General features: G+C 43.5%; 1 protein-coding gene across 1 annotated transcript in view; it reads right to left on the bottom strand.

Moving 5' to 3' along the window:
* svep1 (sushi, von Willebrand factor type A, EGF and pentraxin domain containing 1) overlaps positions 1 to 17039 on the bottom strand; it is an 86818-nt gene that overhangs the window by 23060 nt on the left and 46719 nt on the right. The window contains exons 6-20 of the mRNA XM_041964488.1: positions 14754 to 14933; positions 12528 to 12722; positions 9659 to 9777; positions 9227 to 9356; positions 7607 to 7714; positions 4432 to 4563; positions 3954 to 4145; positions 3580 to 3701; positions 3378 to 3483; positions 3083 to 3286; positions 2682 to 2915; positions 2362 to 2523; positions 2111 to 2272; positions 1515 to 1676; positions 68 to 156 (exon numbers count right to left, since the gene is read on the bottom strand). Of these exons, the coding sequence (XP_041820422.1) occupies positions 68 to 156; positions 1515 to 1676; positions 2111 to 2272; positions 2362 to 2523; positions 2682 to 2915; positions 3083 to 3286; positions 3378 to 3483; positions 3580 to 3701; positions 3954 to 4145; positions 4432 to 4563; positions 7607 to 7714; positions 9227 to 9356; positions 9659 to 9777; positions 12528 to 12722; positions 14754 to 14933 (2297 nt within the window). The remainder of the gene's footprint in view (positions 1 to 67; positions 157 to 1514; positions 1677 to 2110; positions 2273 to 2361; positions 2524 to 2681; positions 2916 to 3082; positions 3287 to 3377; positions 3484 to 3579; positions 3702 to 3953; positions 4146 to 4431; positions 4564 to 7606; positions 7715 to 9226; positions 9357 to 9658; positions 9778 to 12527; positions 12723 to 14753; positions 14934 to 17039) is intronic.

The raw sequence follows: 17039 nt of genomic DNA, 5'->3' as shown, positions 1-17039 counted from the left end.
GCGATGGATCTTGGACATATAATGATGGCAAAATGTGACAAATAATCAAAAATAAGATAAAACCAACCTGACTGCTTGCTTGGTAGTCCTCAATGACCTCCACCTCTGGAGCTGCAGTCACACTCTCCTCTTTGGGAAGAAAACTGGAGCCAAAACCTGACAATGACACCCAGAGAAAATACCGGCAATGCAAGCAAAGACAAGTCGGAAAAACACAGCAAGGATCTTTCCCCTTGCCACCAAACCCGCAGACGGTTGTGATGTGTCTGAACAAAAGCCTGTATTCTTATTGAAAACTGGCAGCGTGTCCTAACCACTGTTCATTCCCACACTTCAGGCATGCAGCGTTATTCATTTCCATTCGGCAGCAGAGCAATAAAAGTCATATTATTTCCATTTCCCCCCTGATCCCGTGCAGTAATTCCTTTTCCAATTGGATTGAGCTGTCACAACACAGATCAAACTGGCGCGATGGCAGCAAGTTTTGAAACTGTAGGAGAGCTGTCACACAGAGCATCTTACACAGAACAGTTCCTTATAGTTCGCTCTGTGCTGACTTCACTTGGCACGTCCCATAGAAATTTAACATAAGTCACTTTACATGCCAGCTCCAAACAGTGGTGTCAGAAGAGAAGTCCGCTGTGTGAAAATCTGCACTTTGCCAAAATCTGCATACATGTGCGTCCATCAGAGCTCTGGAGCTGCATGTGGAACAAACTAGGATGGTGTTGTTTTAGTTCAAATTAACATTGTTTCCAATCGAGAATTTGTGGCTGGACTTGAAAAAGGCTGCCTTTGCTTATGCCAACAAGTATTTCATATTTTATATTTGTAATTAGATTACTTAGAGACTGTCTATGACTGACTAGACTAGACTGACTAGAGTCTGTCTATTGATCAGTGTCAAAAAAGCCCCTTTGTTTTAAAGGGAAATTTCTCAGGGGGAGTGAGTATCTTATATATCTATCATGGCACATTTTGAGAGAGAGCCAGTACAACTAGTGAACAATGACTTTATTTTGACATTTATCACATTTCAGATTTTATATCTCTGAATAATGTGTAATTTTTGTGTTCCAATAAAGCTGCACACTTACTGTTCTGACCAAGGAAGATATTTTTCATAGCTCTCATTTCAATGTGTTCAAAACAAAACTTTTTAGTTATGAAAGGATGGTTTGGAGACCTCCCATCCTCCTTAATCCAGTAATTATCGGGACAAAATTGTAAACCCTGAGCCACATACATCAAATCTGAGCCACAATTAGTATTTATGTAGGTACACAGCAACAAAGCTATAACACTTTAATAATGGACAAATGATTGGCAAATGAAGATACTACAGAACAGTTAGATTTTTGTAGACCAACTGTTGTTTTAACAGATTTTGAAACCAATTCAAATGCACAAATAGATTTTCTACATTCTAGATATCAAATGGAGGGATCGTGTGCGTATTTGTGTGGGTCTGACTCAAAAAGGATTTGGGTTGTTTTCTGGTCGAGGACACTTACTGGAGCAGTGCTGTATGGTGGTTGCCCCTGTGACGGTGGTGGTTCCATAGAAGGGACAGGAGAGGCAGTAGGAGCGGCCATGTTCAGGCTGGTAGTAATCTCTAGGACACGGGTAACAGGGAACCAGACCGGTACGGGAGAAATGACCTGCCGAACAGGGGACTGTGGGAGGGGAGACGAGAGAGGATGAGAGGAAAAAAACGAAGCAATGGAAATAAAATGGAGCAGGTGAAAAGCCAGAATCAGTCAAAGATGTGTTTTGAAAAAAGTGTCATTTGCTGGTTGAAAGGTCCAACAGCTGGGAGCTCCTCATCTTTAAAGGTTATAGCTTATTTTTGTATTTCAACTGGGAAACTCAGGTAGCAAAAAAATTCAGTTTCCAGATTTATCATCCAACTTTTAACGGCAACTGTATGAAGTTTCCAAGTAGGAATTTCTGATATAATTGCACATGAATGCCAAATACTAACAGACACATTTTTTGCCTACAGACTGGAATTATGTTTGTTTTTGTTACCTAGCATCATTAACTAACTAAAATAAGCAAGTAGATAAGACATTAAGCGAGTACATTCCACACTGTCAAACTGTGTCACCTCCACACTCTGTCTCGTCCACTGCTCCTCTGGTGACGGTCGAGGTCTCGTCAGGGCAGACGAGACACTCCCTGGCGCCAAAACCAGGCTGGAAGTGACCCAGCGGGCATGACTCGCAGATCTCCAACCCGTTCAGAGAGTGACTGCCAGGCTTACACTGCCCTGCAAACACAGGCAAATCACCACGTCCTGAACAATGTTCAGACACAGACGGAACAAGGCTGAGGTCTGACCGTGGGAATGTGTCTTACCTTTGCACTCAGTGACGCTGCGAGAGTGCAGGTAGGCCGTTGAGGTTCCCTCAGGGCAGGATTTGCACTCCAGCTGACCCTCCTGGTCCTGGTAGGAGCCCAGCCAGCAGCTCGCACACTCGTGATGTTCCAGAGAGAAGAACGTTCCCACCGGACATTGGACTGCAATAGCACATGCAATTAGTGATTTACTGGTAAGCATAAAACTTTTAATAAAAACTTTTAAAACTTTTTCATATATTTTATATTGTCATAAAGGCTAGCAAACTCCGCTGGTTAGATGAGTGTGAGTACCCTCCATTCAACCCCCTCCCACTCACCACACATCCTGCCTTTGAGCATTGAGCCCGGCCTGCAAGACAGGAAGGCCTTCCTGCTCTCCAGAGATTTGGGATCAGCTACAATCATCTCTGAGGACACGTGGAAACTGGACAGCGGCTGCTTGGCCAGAGTTCGCTTCAGACGATTGGTCAATTGCTCCAGCGTCCGCAGGAGTCTCTTCTGATTGGCCACCTCTATTGAGTCGTTCCTCGATAGGGGCAGAGGGATGCTTGCTGGGAGAATGGACAAAGTTTAAAGGACTGATAACTCACAACTGATGGCATTGAATATAAAAAACACAGATGGAATGGGTATAAAACACATAATATGCCATCACGCCAACCAAAACCTGAACATTTATTCCCTGCGCTGCAAAGCTCAGTGATCACATTTAATATACCTGTGATGTTAAAAAAGATCTGGATCTTTTGGTCTCTGGTGGGTCCTGTGATTTTTCTGTGCCTCTTGGTGCGCTGGTGGGGTTGCACGCCACTGTCTTGCTGCCGCCTGGCGAGCTTCCGAGTGCCTGTGGCGAAGCCTGACTCAAAGTAGGCGTAGTCCTGTGCGCCCTGAGGACTCCAGCTGTTGCTCCAACCCCCTGGTACTGATGCAGAGGGAAGGATGATGAGCTTTAAAAAGATACGTCACTTAAAATACAGGTGGGATGTTTAGTGAGGGTGTATTTTGTATCCTACCAATAGAAAATCCGTTCTCGTAGTCGTAGTTGTACTCTATACAGTGTCCCTGTGACATCACCTCCAGCTTGCAGGTGACATCATCGCTGCTGCAAATGTTGGGAAGCTGTGGAGAAGAAGGAAACAAGCAGCATGTGTTTGAGAGCTGATTTATAACAAATCAGTGTCTATGTAGGTGTATACACAGAATCCAAATCCTCACCATGCCTCCCAGTTTGGTGTTGAACTCCCCAGTAAATGTCTTGACCATGTCCACATCGTCACAGCGAGATGCTTTAAACAGCATCTCAAAGGGCTTGAAACCGTTGTTTGCTATACGGTTCACTGAGAGGGACAAAAGCAGTTTTATAAGGCGTAGCGGTTTATTTCAACATGCTGCCCATTAGTCTGGATGTGTTTTATTGTTAGGCAAAAATAGTCAGAAAAAAAGAAAACGAAAACTATGTGTGCAACAATGGAATGTGCCTGCAGTAATGAGACAAGCCTGTGTGCACACGATTAGCAGTAATACAGAGACAGACAGCAGGTTCCTAAATATTTTAAAAAGAAGTAGCAGTACACCTTTGCTACACTTACCTGAGCAGTCGGGTCTGTCTGGAGAGTATGGTGGCTCCCACACACCATTGTAGGCGCAGAAGTAGCTGTGCACTGCATCCTGAGTGAAGCTGTAGCCGTCTTTACAGTGAAGAGTGCAGTTAACACCCTCCTCTTCTTCAGAGCAGAGGAACTCTCCATTCACTGGGACGTACGGCTGGTCGCAGGTCGTCCCTGAGCACACACATAGTATATAATACCTCCATGTTTTAGTCATGTTGGAGCACACTATTTTACAACAGCACTATAAACACGCCATAAGATCTATTTGTTTATAATAGTTTAATGCTGTATCACAACTGAATACAGTTGCAGAAGAACACAATATATGGGGGATACACAGTTTAAACATACTGAATAAAAATAAAGTAAAATATTTACGCAAATTACACAAAAAACAGTGAATTTATACAACAAGACTCAATGAAAGCTAATGAAAAAGGTGCTGTCAGCTCTATACCTTGCACAGTGATGGTGAGGTTGCAGGTGCGGCTGTTTCCTGCTGCATCAGTGGCTGTGTACTGGACCAGAGTCTCTCCTACCGGGAACTGAGAGCCTGGACTATGGCTACTGGTCACTGTGAGGCGACCACCTGAAAGAGACACACAATACAAAAGTGTTGGTGAAAGACATACAGTACATATAACACATGTTAACTGTGTTGTGACATACAGTATATAATGAAAAATCATTCTGGTTAATTTATTATACAAAATGTTACTTTTTTTATACTCTTGTTATTGCTTATTAGGTGATGACACATCAGCATCACTCTTGTGAGTGTCATTAGCTAATCTAATTACAGTGGCCAAACCTATTTTATGTACATTGTGATAACAGTTGGACTCCTGGAAATTCAGACAAAGTGAACACATTTTCGGTGCAAATATTGTAGACAGTGATATTGTTCAGAATGTATGAAAATAATGAGGAATAATGAAGTTTTTGCTAAAATTAAATATACATTATTTGTAACTTTAAAGATTGCATGTGAGTTTTCATTAATACTTTACATTACATTATTTTAAGCTAGGAACCTTTTCTGGAGTCAAAAGTGTTACTCCAGTTATCCTGCAGAGGGCAGTCTTGGCCTTACTCCATTCTCCAGGATGAAATGACTCACTCTTAGTAAGCCATAGAAGTTATGTTAAACAGTGATATGTTGACAGGAATGGTGTGTCTGGCATCACACAGCAGCAGAAAAATCCAGCTCTTGGGCTTGGAGGGGGAAAGTTGCTACAGTTTGCTTGGCGTAAGAAAAAAAAAAAAAAAAACGAATGTGAGGTGAGTGATGGATAGCAGCTTGGGAGAGGCAGCAGTGATGAGAGCTGTGTATGAGTGTGTGTGCTTGCACATATGAACCAGTATGGGTCTTACCTGCAGGCTGACACACAGGGTATGAACAAAAAAAAATCTGTAGTGCAAGTGTGAGAGACACGATTAAAAACAAAAGGAGAAGGTGGAAAAGGGAGTGATTGACCTTTCATTTGACTCCAATCCACCTTCTCCATTAAAAGTCGCTCCAGCGAGGCTGACACATGTCTGGCCTGCTGGAGTCTGGTGTCTCCTGTTATATATAGCCTGTGTGTGTGTTTGCCCGTGTGTTTATGTGTGTGTCTGCTGAGTCGCGACTATATATAGTGCTGGCATCAGGGTGTGGGCCTGGAAAAACAAAACACTGACGTCGAAGCAGCGCTGGGCTGACGTCGTGCGGCCCGAAGCAGCCGCAGCAGCCTGTTATTACAGTGCATGTGTGTGTGTGTGTGTGAAGCGAGTGTGTGTGTATGTGTGCGTGTTTGATGGGGATGCACCTCTGCAGGCAGGTGGGGAATGAGCACGCCGGGTCTTGGCGGTGAGTTCGAGGCCTGTGTTTTGTGTGAGCCTCCATGCCCGCCTACATTTCGGTACACACAAACACATATCTGAGCTGTGTTAGTGTTATTTATATGCGTGCGTATGAAGCCAGAGCCAATGAATTACATGGGCCCAGCTGTGGGCTGGAACCCTGGAGAAGTCTGGTTTGCTGTCTGTCACCACTGCTGTTTGGGTGCAGCTAGAGTGCCAGGAGAAAGCCAGCCAGCTCTACGATATTTAGTCTGTTTGGCAGAGTGGCCTTGATGCTTGATCGGTCTGAATTGTTAAGCATCAACGTAGTGAGCGTGGCAGGGTGGCCTCAGCTGACAGCAGAGAAACAAGTTGCATATTAAATCCTCACAACAGCCCTGCATGCGCCTTGTGACCTCTCGAACTGCCCTGCAACAAGAAAATAATGTGCTCCAGATTGATTTTTTTTTTTTTAGATGGAGCTGCAATAAAAGACGTGTTGAGAGGACATTGTGTTTATGTATTAACACTTGGTTCAAACCTTGATAGATTCACAAAGCAAATTTGTCAGTAGTCACACATAAGATGACAATTTCACCGACTGATACTCTATAAAGATCTCGCTGCACGTGATAGTACAGGAGGATGTAGTATAAACACGGTTACGTGAGAACATAAAATGACAGAGTAGCCCAACAAAACCACTGCAATAAATCTAATAAATGTGTAGTGGAAGGAAGCCGTTCTGGGGGGGTGTCTAAGACTCTTCACTGAGGGTTGATACCAGCTTAAAGATCATAATTTTACATTTACATTAACATATCATGAGCATATGAGATATGATAAATTTCTACATATTTACGACCCAGATTCAAAAAAAGTTGGGACGCTGTGCAAACCATAAATAAAACAAAATGTGATAGTTTGCCAATATTTACTGACACATACTCAATTGGATACAGTATGAAAACAATATACTCAATGTTTTACTTCATCAACTTCATTGATTTTTGAAAGCGGGTCATTCATCATCCTTCATATGAGGACTTTCACTTTGGTTACTTTAGTACATTTTGCTGTTGCCTTGCTTTTTTGCTATGAGCTGAACCTCCACTGGGCCAACTTGGAACTAGACGAATATTTTTCCTGTGGGTGTACTGCTGGAGTGTCAACTTTGCTGAGACAGTGATTAATACCAAGATCTATTGTGCACTGCAGTTACTCCAATTAAGAAACAGAAATTATGACTTGACACGTAATTCAAAAACATTTAACCCTCCCTTGTGAGTCAAGTACTGTGTGTGCTCACATAATCATACAAATGACTGTGTGAAAATCGGATGGAATGAGTGCAAATTCTCACAAAAGAGCATTTTTTATAGGAAAAACACCTGCTTCTCTCTGCTTCCTCCATCTGTTTTAACATTAATGACATTAACAGGCACTGTCACAGCTTCATCTGCCCACAAGTCCCATTCTCTCACTCTATCACTCCCTTAAATGCAGACACACAAATGACACATTCATGCACACAATTACAATCCATCCTCTCACCATTCCATGTGTCCTCACCGTTAATCACACACACACACACACACACACACACACACACACACACACACACACACACACACACACACACACACACACACTCTAAGGTCCTCTCCTGATCCCCTTTTTCCAGTCGGCCAACGGAAAAGATCCTGTTTAGCCATCATCAGCGGAGGAAGAGGGTGGAGCCGAGTGGAACAGAGGAGCAAAAGAATAAACCATCTACTGCGCTGCCGTCTGAGAATGACGACCAGACATACCTGAGTTGTCGGAAAACTGTGGCACCTCCCAAACGACCGCCGTCTCCGTGTCTGTGGCCTGGGCCGTGGGCGGCGACCTGCACCTGTCAATCACTGGGGGCTCCGTATCTAGAAAGGGATATAGGGTTGTTAACGGTAGGTGTGATGCCTCATGACCAGATGGAGAACACACAATAAAAACAGCACATTTGGGAACATTAAACATATTGATGGCAGTCTTTAGCTTTAGCAAGACTGGAACAGATTATGGCAATAGAAGAGAAACACAGTTGGGAGCGGAGTGCTGCGCTGTGATCTGACGTTCTGATGCAGCAGAACAGAGTGTCAGAGGGCACTAGTTAAACACATGTCTCTAATAAAAAACCACAACGTTCCACCACCGTAATAACATATGGAAATGTTCACGGCTACCATGCTCGAGGTTTTCCCCCCTGACTGCTGTGATTATCGAGCGGCTGACATGGGACACCCTTGTTTTTCACTCTCTGCAGTAACCCTGTTTGGCATCTGCTGTGGAGGGGGTGGGGGTCGGACTCCTCAATTAAATCGCAGTTTTACACTGAATGACAGAAACAAGCTGCAGCACAGAGGTAGGCAGTAGGGTCCGCACTGATGGATAGAGAGGCTGTCCAGTAACTGAGGAGCGACTGGTTTGAAGCTCATGAAGGTGAGCTGAAGACTGTCTTTTGTGCCGTGCATGTAAAAATAAAATTCTTTGCTCACTTTTCCACTGCAGCGGATTTCAAGTGTCTCAGACACAGTGCATGAACAATATTATACTGATTTGCTCTCAAGTTGCTCTCACCTTCAGCTGATGATTACTCTGAAATACATGGTTGCTCTGGGTTGAACCCATTGATTTTTAAGACCGAGCACATGTTGCTAATTGTCATCGATTTGCATCTGCATTTGTTGGAAAGCATTCCTTCTTTGATTTCTCCAGCTTGGTCCCGCACCTGTTGAAGATTTTCTTTAAACGTGCGAGCCCTTTTCCTTTAATCATTTTTGATGTGGACCACAAAGTAGATATTGTGGTACGATCATACATGCGACTTGTATTTGATTGCTCCGATTGGAATTTGTCACAACTGCCATGAAATCACATCAGTGATCTAAAACACATTTCATATGTATACAAAACAACCCAGCATTGTGTACTTGCGCCAGCATTATGAGGGAAAAGAAGAAGACAAAACAATAGACACAAAGCCAAAGAGCTGATGTCACTGTTATTAGGGAGACGCCTCGCCCGTCAGATCAGACGTCTTCATGTCTTTTTTATTGTCTTAAAAGCCAGTATGTGTATAATTTTATGTGAGCACAGCTTCTGAGACAATGAGACAATCCCAGCTTTCAGTCTATGAATTCTCCAAACTGGGGAAATTACCACTCAGGGAATACTACCACCAGGGTGCGCCAATGTCTGATTTTTTCTAATTCTATAGATAGAGTTTTTGCCTTTATATCTGCCACTTTTCATTCATTTTTTTGTAATTGATGGAATTGTAGAAAAGACAGACCTAAAGTCAGTTTTCCTATCTCTCAGTCAAATGAGCCATGCGAGGCCATATGCAGCATTCATTGTTTGCTTTGATGCAGTCTCCAGAAGGATGAACTCACCGATGACAGTGACTGTGAAGGAGCAGTTGGCCTGGTTTCCAGAGCGGTCGGTCGCGATGTACGTGATGGTTTCCTTTCCAATGGGGAAGAGCTGGGGAGGGGCGTACACTGGCTTCACCTGCACCACCACCTGGAGGAGGGAGAGACAGTAAAACATGGAGACCTGACTCAATATTCGCATTTATGAGAGGGGTCATGTTGAGAGACAGAAGATATGTTGAGTGGATTAAAAAGATTTCACTAATTAGTAATCATCTGAAACCAGTCTCAGGGGTTACCTGGCTAAAAAAAATGGATTCTCTTGTTCCAGCTGCTGAAATGTTTTAATGTGCTGATTTTCATCTTGAATATATAATAAAAAATGCTAATCTTTAATCTAAATCATTTGTAGTTGCATCCCTCCTCCTGTACGTTTTTTGTAAAGCATCCAACCTCTTCTTTAGAGTTGTCGGTGGCAGTAGGGACGTTCCAGCTAACGTTAGCGGTGCCACGCCGCTCATCCGTCTCTGCAACGATGTTCCCGGGGCACTGGATCCACGGTGGTTCAGCATCTGAAGAGAGAGAAAAGAACAACACACTTTAGAGGAAGGAGAGAATCAGATGAGGGACTGGACATTGCAAATGAATTTAGATGCAGTAAGATTCGAATATCGCAGATGTTCACCCCATCGCATCCTGTATACAGTGACCTCAGCCTGCTGCTTGTTATCACTGAGGAAGTAGATGCGTGATGTCATCTGACCTGTGACCCCTTTAATCACACACTCATTATTGGCCATTACTGAATCGAAGGCAGAGTGCACCGCTGTCATTGTTCCAAGAAGACCAAATCCCACGCTACTTTTATACTGCATGTGGTCACAACTGTCCCTTATCTCTGCCCATCCATTGGCACAACATCAGGCCACATCGGTAAACGAGCACAGGTTAATAGAGATAGATGGTAGCGACTTGTCGATCATAAGGTAGCCATGACATAAAGCATACCCTGCTTCATCATCTATTATACTCACAATTGGACCATAATTTACAAAATGAACATCATGCTGTATTGAAGAAGACTTGAAACCAGTGATTAAGACCATAAACTCATTAGGAAACTGTTTACTGAAGTAGAAGTGAGAAGTCATTTCACATAAGCTTACATACAGTCGGACTGCTTTTAGCAACCAGCTAAATTCTGCTTCTTTCATTTTAGGCATTCCGGTTTCTGACCTGGGATTAAAAGGTTAAAATCAAAACAGACCTCATGTCAAATGCTGATTCCATCTACTGCCAGATGCAATAAACAGTGATGGGACAGCAGCAGCATTGAGATTTGAGAAAGATGGATGCGTTCGCAGGGTCTCAAACAAGCAGGAAAGGTCTGGCTGCAGAAAAGAGAGTATTGAATGTTCTCACGTTCATTATTCATTATAATCGACTTGCTGCTAAGCAATGCACAGACCCCCTATTTTCCTCTGATGATGGGAAACCCTGTATAAACGAAGTATTAATATCTGCCTACTTGGATAGTGGCAACTCAACAGCCACCATGACCCTTGGATGAAATAGCTTCTTCCATTTTCTCATTCTCCATGCAGCATGTCATCATTAATGTGAAGCCAGCACACTTCAGTTCAACTCGGCTCGAGCCGGCAGTAAACGAGCAAAGCCTCCAAGAGCTGAATCTCCCATCGATCGGCAGTGGTCATGCCTGTTGCGTTGTGTAAGAGAGTTGTTCCCATCTGGACCTGATGACCCATCCACTTAGGCATCCGTCTCTGCTAAACACTAACACACTTAGCAGCAATCGGCTCCATTCATCCTCATAACAAGGGAGGAATATTTCACGTTGGGTGTCATCAGCGTGAAGTGAGAGGCGAAACAAGCCAGAAGCTTACAAAGGGCACTTTCATCTCCCGCAATTACTGTGTATTTCTTGATCTACTCATAATGTGCCGCCCATACTGCAGCACTCCCTCTTTCTACCTCATCTACCTTTTATTATCTCTTTTTCTCTCCCCTCTCTCCTTCCTTCAACCCATTTTTGTCTAAGGGGTTTAGAAAAACCCATCCTCTCTCCACCACCCCTTTTTAAAACACCTACGGATGACTCATCCTCCCCTCTCACCTCCCTGTCCGCCCTGCCTCTCCACTCGTTTTCATCTTTACGGCGCCTCTTCCTCTCCTTAACGACAGCAGTTCCTTCATTAGCAAACTTTCACCGTGAGGAAATGAGGGGATTGAGGACGTTCGAGGGGAGGCAGGCAGAGCCGCTCTGCACCACCTGTTTCACCTGCGAGGCATCTGGAGCGCCGAGGTCCATTATAATGATCTCCAGCCCAGTAGGAGTGGAGGGGAGAGACACGAGAGCTCGGACATGGTATGGTTTGAGTTAGTGACCCGAGGCCTGCTTCAAAACGGGGTTAGCGCCATTCTCACCATTCACAAAGCGGAGAAAATGCAGAGCGGGGGAATAGAGAATGGAAAAAATTCTCCCTCCAAGTTTCCTGCTGTTTTCCTTTTATATCTTTCTCTTTCTCCACGTATTCAGTACCGCTCTCTTTGCTCTTTTTACAAGCCCTCTCTTTCTGCTTTGCACATAAACCTACATGTTACAAGTGCCATTCATTCTAAGCATGCACAGTTTTTACAATATAGTACGAGTTAACGACATATTATCATATTGAATTTTCAAACTACCTAAGGTGAGAAAGTACAGGCAGGTACCACCAAATAAGATGCTGCATCTATCTTTTAGTATTTTACACAGGAGGGGAATGGTTTTAAATAATCTCTTTAATTCTAATCTGCAGAAGGTGCAGACATACATATTTTAAGATACAGCACATAACTCTCCATATAATCACAAATTGTTGTTTTTATATTTCTCTGTGTTTACAATATTAACAAACAAGGTATGAAATGTTAATTATTGGGCTTAAGAATTGTTGGTAGGCATATTTTTGACTTGCTATGACTATTTTTAACCCTGCTTCCAGTCTTTCTGCTAAGCTAATTAACTCCAAGCTCCAGTGCCAGACATGAAAGTGGTATAAATCTTCTAACATCTGTCAAAAAAGCCCAATTTGTTGAACTATTGCTTTAAATATACCCACCCCAACTAAATTACCAACCTAATTGAGGAAAAAATCCTTACATGAACTCCCCTATCTGACCTCCACTGACCCAAATGTTGACCTTTGACCTCATCATATTTCACATCCTCGTCCCGACCCCACAACACATCTACAGCTGGCCCTGACCTCTGACCATAGAAGTGAAAAGATGAATTTCCTTTCTAGGAAAACTCAGTTACCTGTACAGACAGCTTTGTGGACATTAGCTGTCCAGTTCCCAGAGCCCAGGCACACCGCCTTCCTGTTTCCCTGGAGAGTGTAACCTTGACGGCAGGTGAGCAGGCAAGCGGAGCCCGGCGACGCTGCCCTCTTCCCGCAGGCAGGGGGCGCCAGCAAGATGTTCTTCAGGGTCACGATGGGAGGGCAACGCACCTCTGGGGACAGAGTGGGAGAAACCAAGAGATGAATCTGATTTAGTTTACCGTCTGCAGACCGTCAGAGCTGGATTCCACATCTCATGACTCTATAAAAGTAGTTGAAGAGGTTTTCAGAATTGCATTGAGCTGAATTACTATTCATTGTGCGCTAATGAAACCAGGCTTGCGGCTGAGTATTAGGAGATGCAGCCGGTCTGAGCAGAAAAAACAGAGCAGAACAGGCAAATAAACCTCGTCCAAGATCATGAGTGTGTTTCCTGTGTTTTTACCCGACTACGATATAATCTTACATTCAGCTGGCTCCACAATAAATGCCAACAATAAAGCTATTTTCGGGGTCTGTCTATCAAAAACTGGCACGAAAACAACACACATTTGGTCGGATATCAACCTAAGAAAGCACTGACCACAGGACTAACACACTGGAGGCTTTTTATGCATTGTTGGGATGCAGGCCAGTGCGGCTTTCACTTGATGATAGATGGATCATTCTCATTCTCTCCTTCTCTAACTCTTTTTTTCACTGGCTTTAGCTGGAGGAGCAATAAAGGGAGAAATCACGGAGAGGGAGATTCAATAAGGGAGATTTCACTCAGATGATAAATATCTCTGCATCCTCTCAGGGCAGCCGAGGTCCGATCCCGTTTCACCACAGCGCAAACAAACACTAAAACAAACCACTCAGCTGCGACGGCAGCCCACAGCGGCCCCTTAGCTGTGTTAAAGAGGTAACGAGAAAACAATGAGACAGTCAAACAAACAAGCTGTAACTCAGTCCGAGCACGCAGGGAAAGAGATGGTAGTTATCGATAAACAGAGCGAGTTTTCCGGAAGCGGACGGTTCGGGTTTTTTTAAATAGAACAGCTAGCTGGTTGGTTGGAAGTGAGTCAGCGCGGGCCGGAGCAGTGAGGCCGGAGGTTTGTGGCTCTCACACTGTCCCTTTTTTGTGTGCTGCTGTGCCTGACCTGGGTGCTCTCTGTGGCGGGCATGAGTGTGCGCAACTATTTTAACTTAACTATCAGTTGTGAAGTGTGTGGGCAACTTTGTGTGCATGTGTATGTGTGGTGAGTGCAGTTGTGCTATGAGAAAGCAGATGAGTCTTTTCTCCGGATGATGCGGTGTGGCTCTGCGCAAATACGCGCCATATGTTCAACCGCTGTGCATGTGTGAGTGTGTGTTCTCATGTGTGCTTACATATGTGTGTAAAACCACATGTTTCTACACAGAAATACCAATATCATTTGTTATTTTAGAGTCATTCATTTGATAAATTATCTGTTTTTTTAAGCCAGACAGGAATCACAAAGCAAAACCTAGACAGCTAATATGAGCTTAAAGTTAAATACAGTCAGGCTATAAGAGAGATGTACTGCTAGAGAAGTCTATTGTGTGTGTTTGACTGAATGCAGGGTTGTGCCATTTATCATGGAATATAATGCAAATTGAATAACCAAAAAAACAAATCTAATTTAACTCCATAGATGAGGGAACCACAAGGCTTTTGGATGAAGGCATGACAAATGAAAACAAAAATCTAGTGGTTGAGATGATGCCCTCAGAGGGGACAGAAGTAAAGTGAATTACACCGAACTGTGACCCAGTGTCTCCTAGCAGATTTCTATTAGGATGTTTGCCAAAATGGCCACATGTACAGTGCATATACACGACTGATCAATAGTTTGAATTTGCCAGCCGCAAAAACTTAATTTGGGACAGTCAGATGGCTGAGAGGACTGCTCTATACTTTCGGATAGTCTTTCATGTTTTTACGTGGTAGAAAGACCTATTTAGAAATAGAAAGGGACAGGTGGTGGAAAAACCAGGTGTAAATTAGCTCTTAAAGTCGTTTTCAAATTATATTTTGCATTTAGATATTGGGTCATAAATGCCATGGCAAACACAAAAGCACTTCATAATCCATTTTCATGCAGATCCACTGTGTGCCAAGAGCACCTCATGATGACAGGAACTTTTTTCTGATGTAACACACAGGGTGAGATAGAGGTTCGGAGGTGATGAGGGCTTACCCACACACCGAGGTTGCGGTCCACTCCACTGGAAGTTGGCCTGGCAGGTGAGTCTGGAGTCTCCGTCCAGCCTGTAGCCGCGCTCACAGCCCACTTGACACTCCGTCCTGAGGGAGGCGCCGCCGTCACTGCACCTCAGGAAGCCGTGCTGGGGCCGAGAGATGGGCGGGCAGGAGCGGACTGTGGGTTGAAATAAACAAAAAATTAAAAAGTTAGAATGATAGCAGAAAAAAACTGTGTGAAAAGTTTAGAAAAACAGAATAGAAAGCGGGAGCAGCTGATCCAAAAGAAACATACAGCATTTTTATTCTTTTGTTAATTAGCTAGTTATCAATAGTGTATATGACTTGGCTTTTCCTGCTATGTCTGAGTTGTAACACTGAAAAAAACAGACGCTGCATATGACTCACAAGAGGATGAAAAAGCAGTAAATCAACTGCAGGAGCGTAAAGCACGATTATCATCTTTAGCTATAACTTGGGACCTATCATTTAACCCAAAGCCTGAAAGTCCCTATGAAATAAAAGAGAAAAATCCTCATGTGTGCCTGCTCTGAGTTATGCTGAGGTCTAGAAAAGGGTGTGTAATGTGTTATTTCTCATCACCACCCATAGACAGACAGGCGGTTTAGAGGGGACCCTCTCCCTCAGGGCTTAACTAGCTGGGAGGTCCTACAGTATGACTTAGTGTAACACATACAAGCAGACGTATGTACACACGGTCAGAAAATATATACTCTGAACCACTAATATAAATCTTCAACACACACCCTTGAATATTCAGTGTCTTGGTATTTCTGTGAGTCACACTGTTGCCGTCTTTCTGTTAAAACTGGCAGTTTCCTCGTTAATCTCCTGACCTCTCCAACTCCCTCTTTCTTCCTTCCAATCTCAAATCTCCCTCGCTTCTCAATAGCTCTTCTTCCTCTCAACATCTGGCCTGGCAGAAAGCAGTAGTCTCCCGGTACATGTTGACTCCTTGTTCAGTCTAAACACACGCGGCCTCCATCCACTCTGCCGTGCAGGAGACTCGCGGCGAATCAGCGCAACAGATCGACCCGCTCTCGATCGATTTAGTGCTACATAAATGTTTATGAAGGCTCACAGGCGTCAGAAGTGAGGCGGCGGGCTCTGGGGGCTTTGAGGAACGTCCCGTAGCTTAATGAGGAATTATATGAGACATGTGGTGCGGAGGAACCTGCTGGGATCAATCAGACAAGCTTGTATGTTTGTATGTAATCACTACCTAGCCAAGAGCATTAAATGGCAAAATACTGTCTGCATTATGCAAGATAATACAAAGTCTGCAATACCGTTTTATGAAATTCAGATGCGAAAAGGCAAAAAAAAGTCACTTGCGTAACTTATTTGTCTTGGAGATTTTTAGCTCTAATTGGAGCTGGAAGGAATTCCTCCAAAAATTACACTGCAACTAATTTGATTAGCAACACTTCCCTCAGGAGCTGTAATCAAAAGGCCTGACTGATACTGAGATGATCAACAAGCTGGAAAAGAAAAGGTCTTTGCTTTTAAGCACAAAACAGATACGAAGGCGCTCGAGGCCTCCCACTCCTCTATAAGCTTTATTTGAAAAGACTGGAAGAAAAACATAAATCAAATACAACACGAGAAGAGCGCACTCAGGGGAATTCAGATCTCGGCCGGGCGTGTCTGGGGCCATGTGGATGGAGAACAGGCGGCAGAAAGCAGACCAGTCAATGAAACAGGTTGTTCGCTGCAACCACGGGAGGTGCTTTAGCATACAGTGGTATGTAAAAATAGTGGTATGTGAGATTATCTGCAGACAGATATACACACACACACATACAAACGTGATAACAGATAAATTAGAAAATGTGCACGTAAAAATACGTATGATCCCTGGTATAAACTTTGTAGCCGCATGACGTAACTTTATTTATTCAGGGTCTTAAAACTGTTAGCTTTTAACTTTTTTCAAGCAAACACACTAAATTCTCTGGTTCCAGCTTCTCAAATCCAGCAGTTTCATATCATTGTGAACTAAATATCTTTCTGTTTCGGTCGAACCAAACAAACAATCTGAAGACTTCACGTCGGGCTCTGGGAAATAGTGCTGGACATTTTTCACTAGCTTCTACCATTTTTATAAAGTATTACATTGTAGTATTTTTAATCAATAATCACAATAATCATCAGCTTTAGCTCTACTGTTAATATAGCTACTGATCAGCAACAAATAAGAGGCAGAATGCCTGATTCTGGTAACTGCCGAATTGGTAAACTCTCAGTTTTTAGTGGCAGTGAA

This window comes from Chelmon rostratus, chromosome 23 (genome assembly GCF_017976325.1).
Source record: "Chelmon rostratus isolate fCheRos1 chromosome 23, fCheRos1.pri, whole genome shotgun sequence".
In the NCBI taxonomy this organism is placed as follows: Eukaryota; Metazoa; Chordata; class Actinopteri; order Chaetodontiformes; family Chaetodontidae; genus Chelmon; species Chelmon rostratus.
The sequence above is the reverse complement of the archived record's forward strand: the minus strand, read 5'-3'. Positions and strand labels throughout refer to the sequence as shown.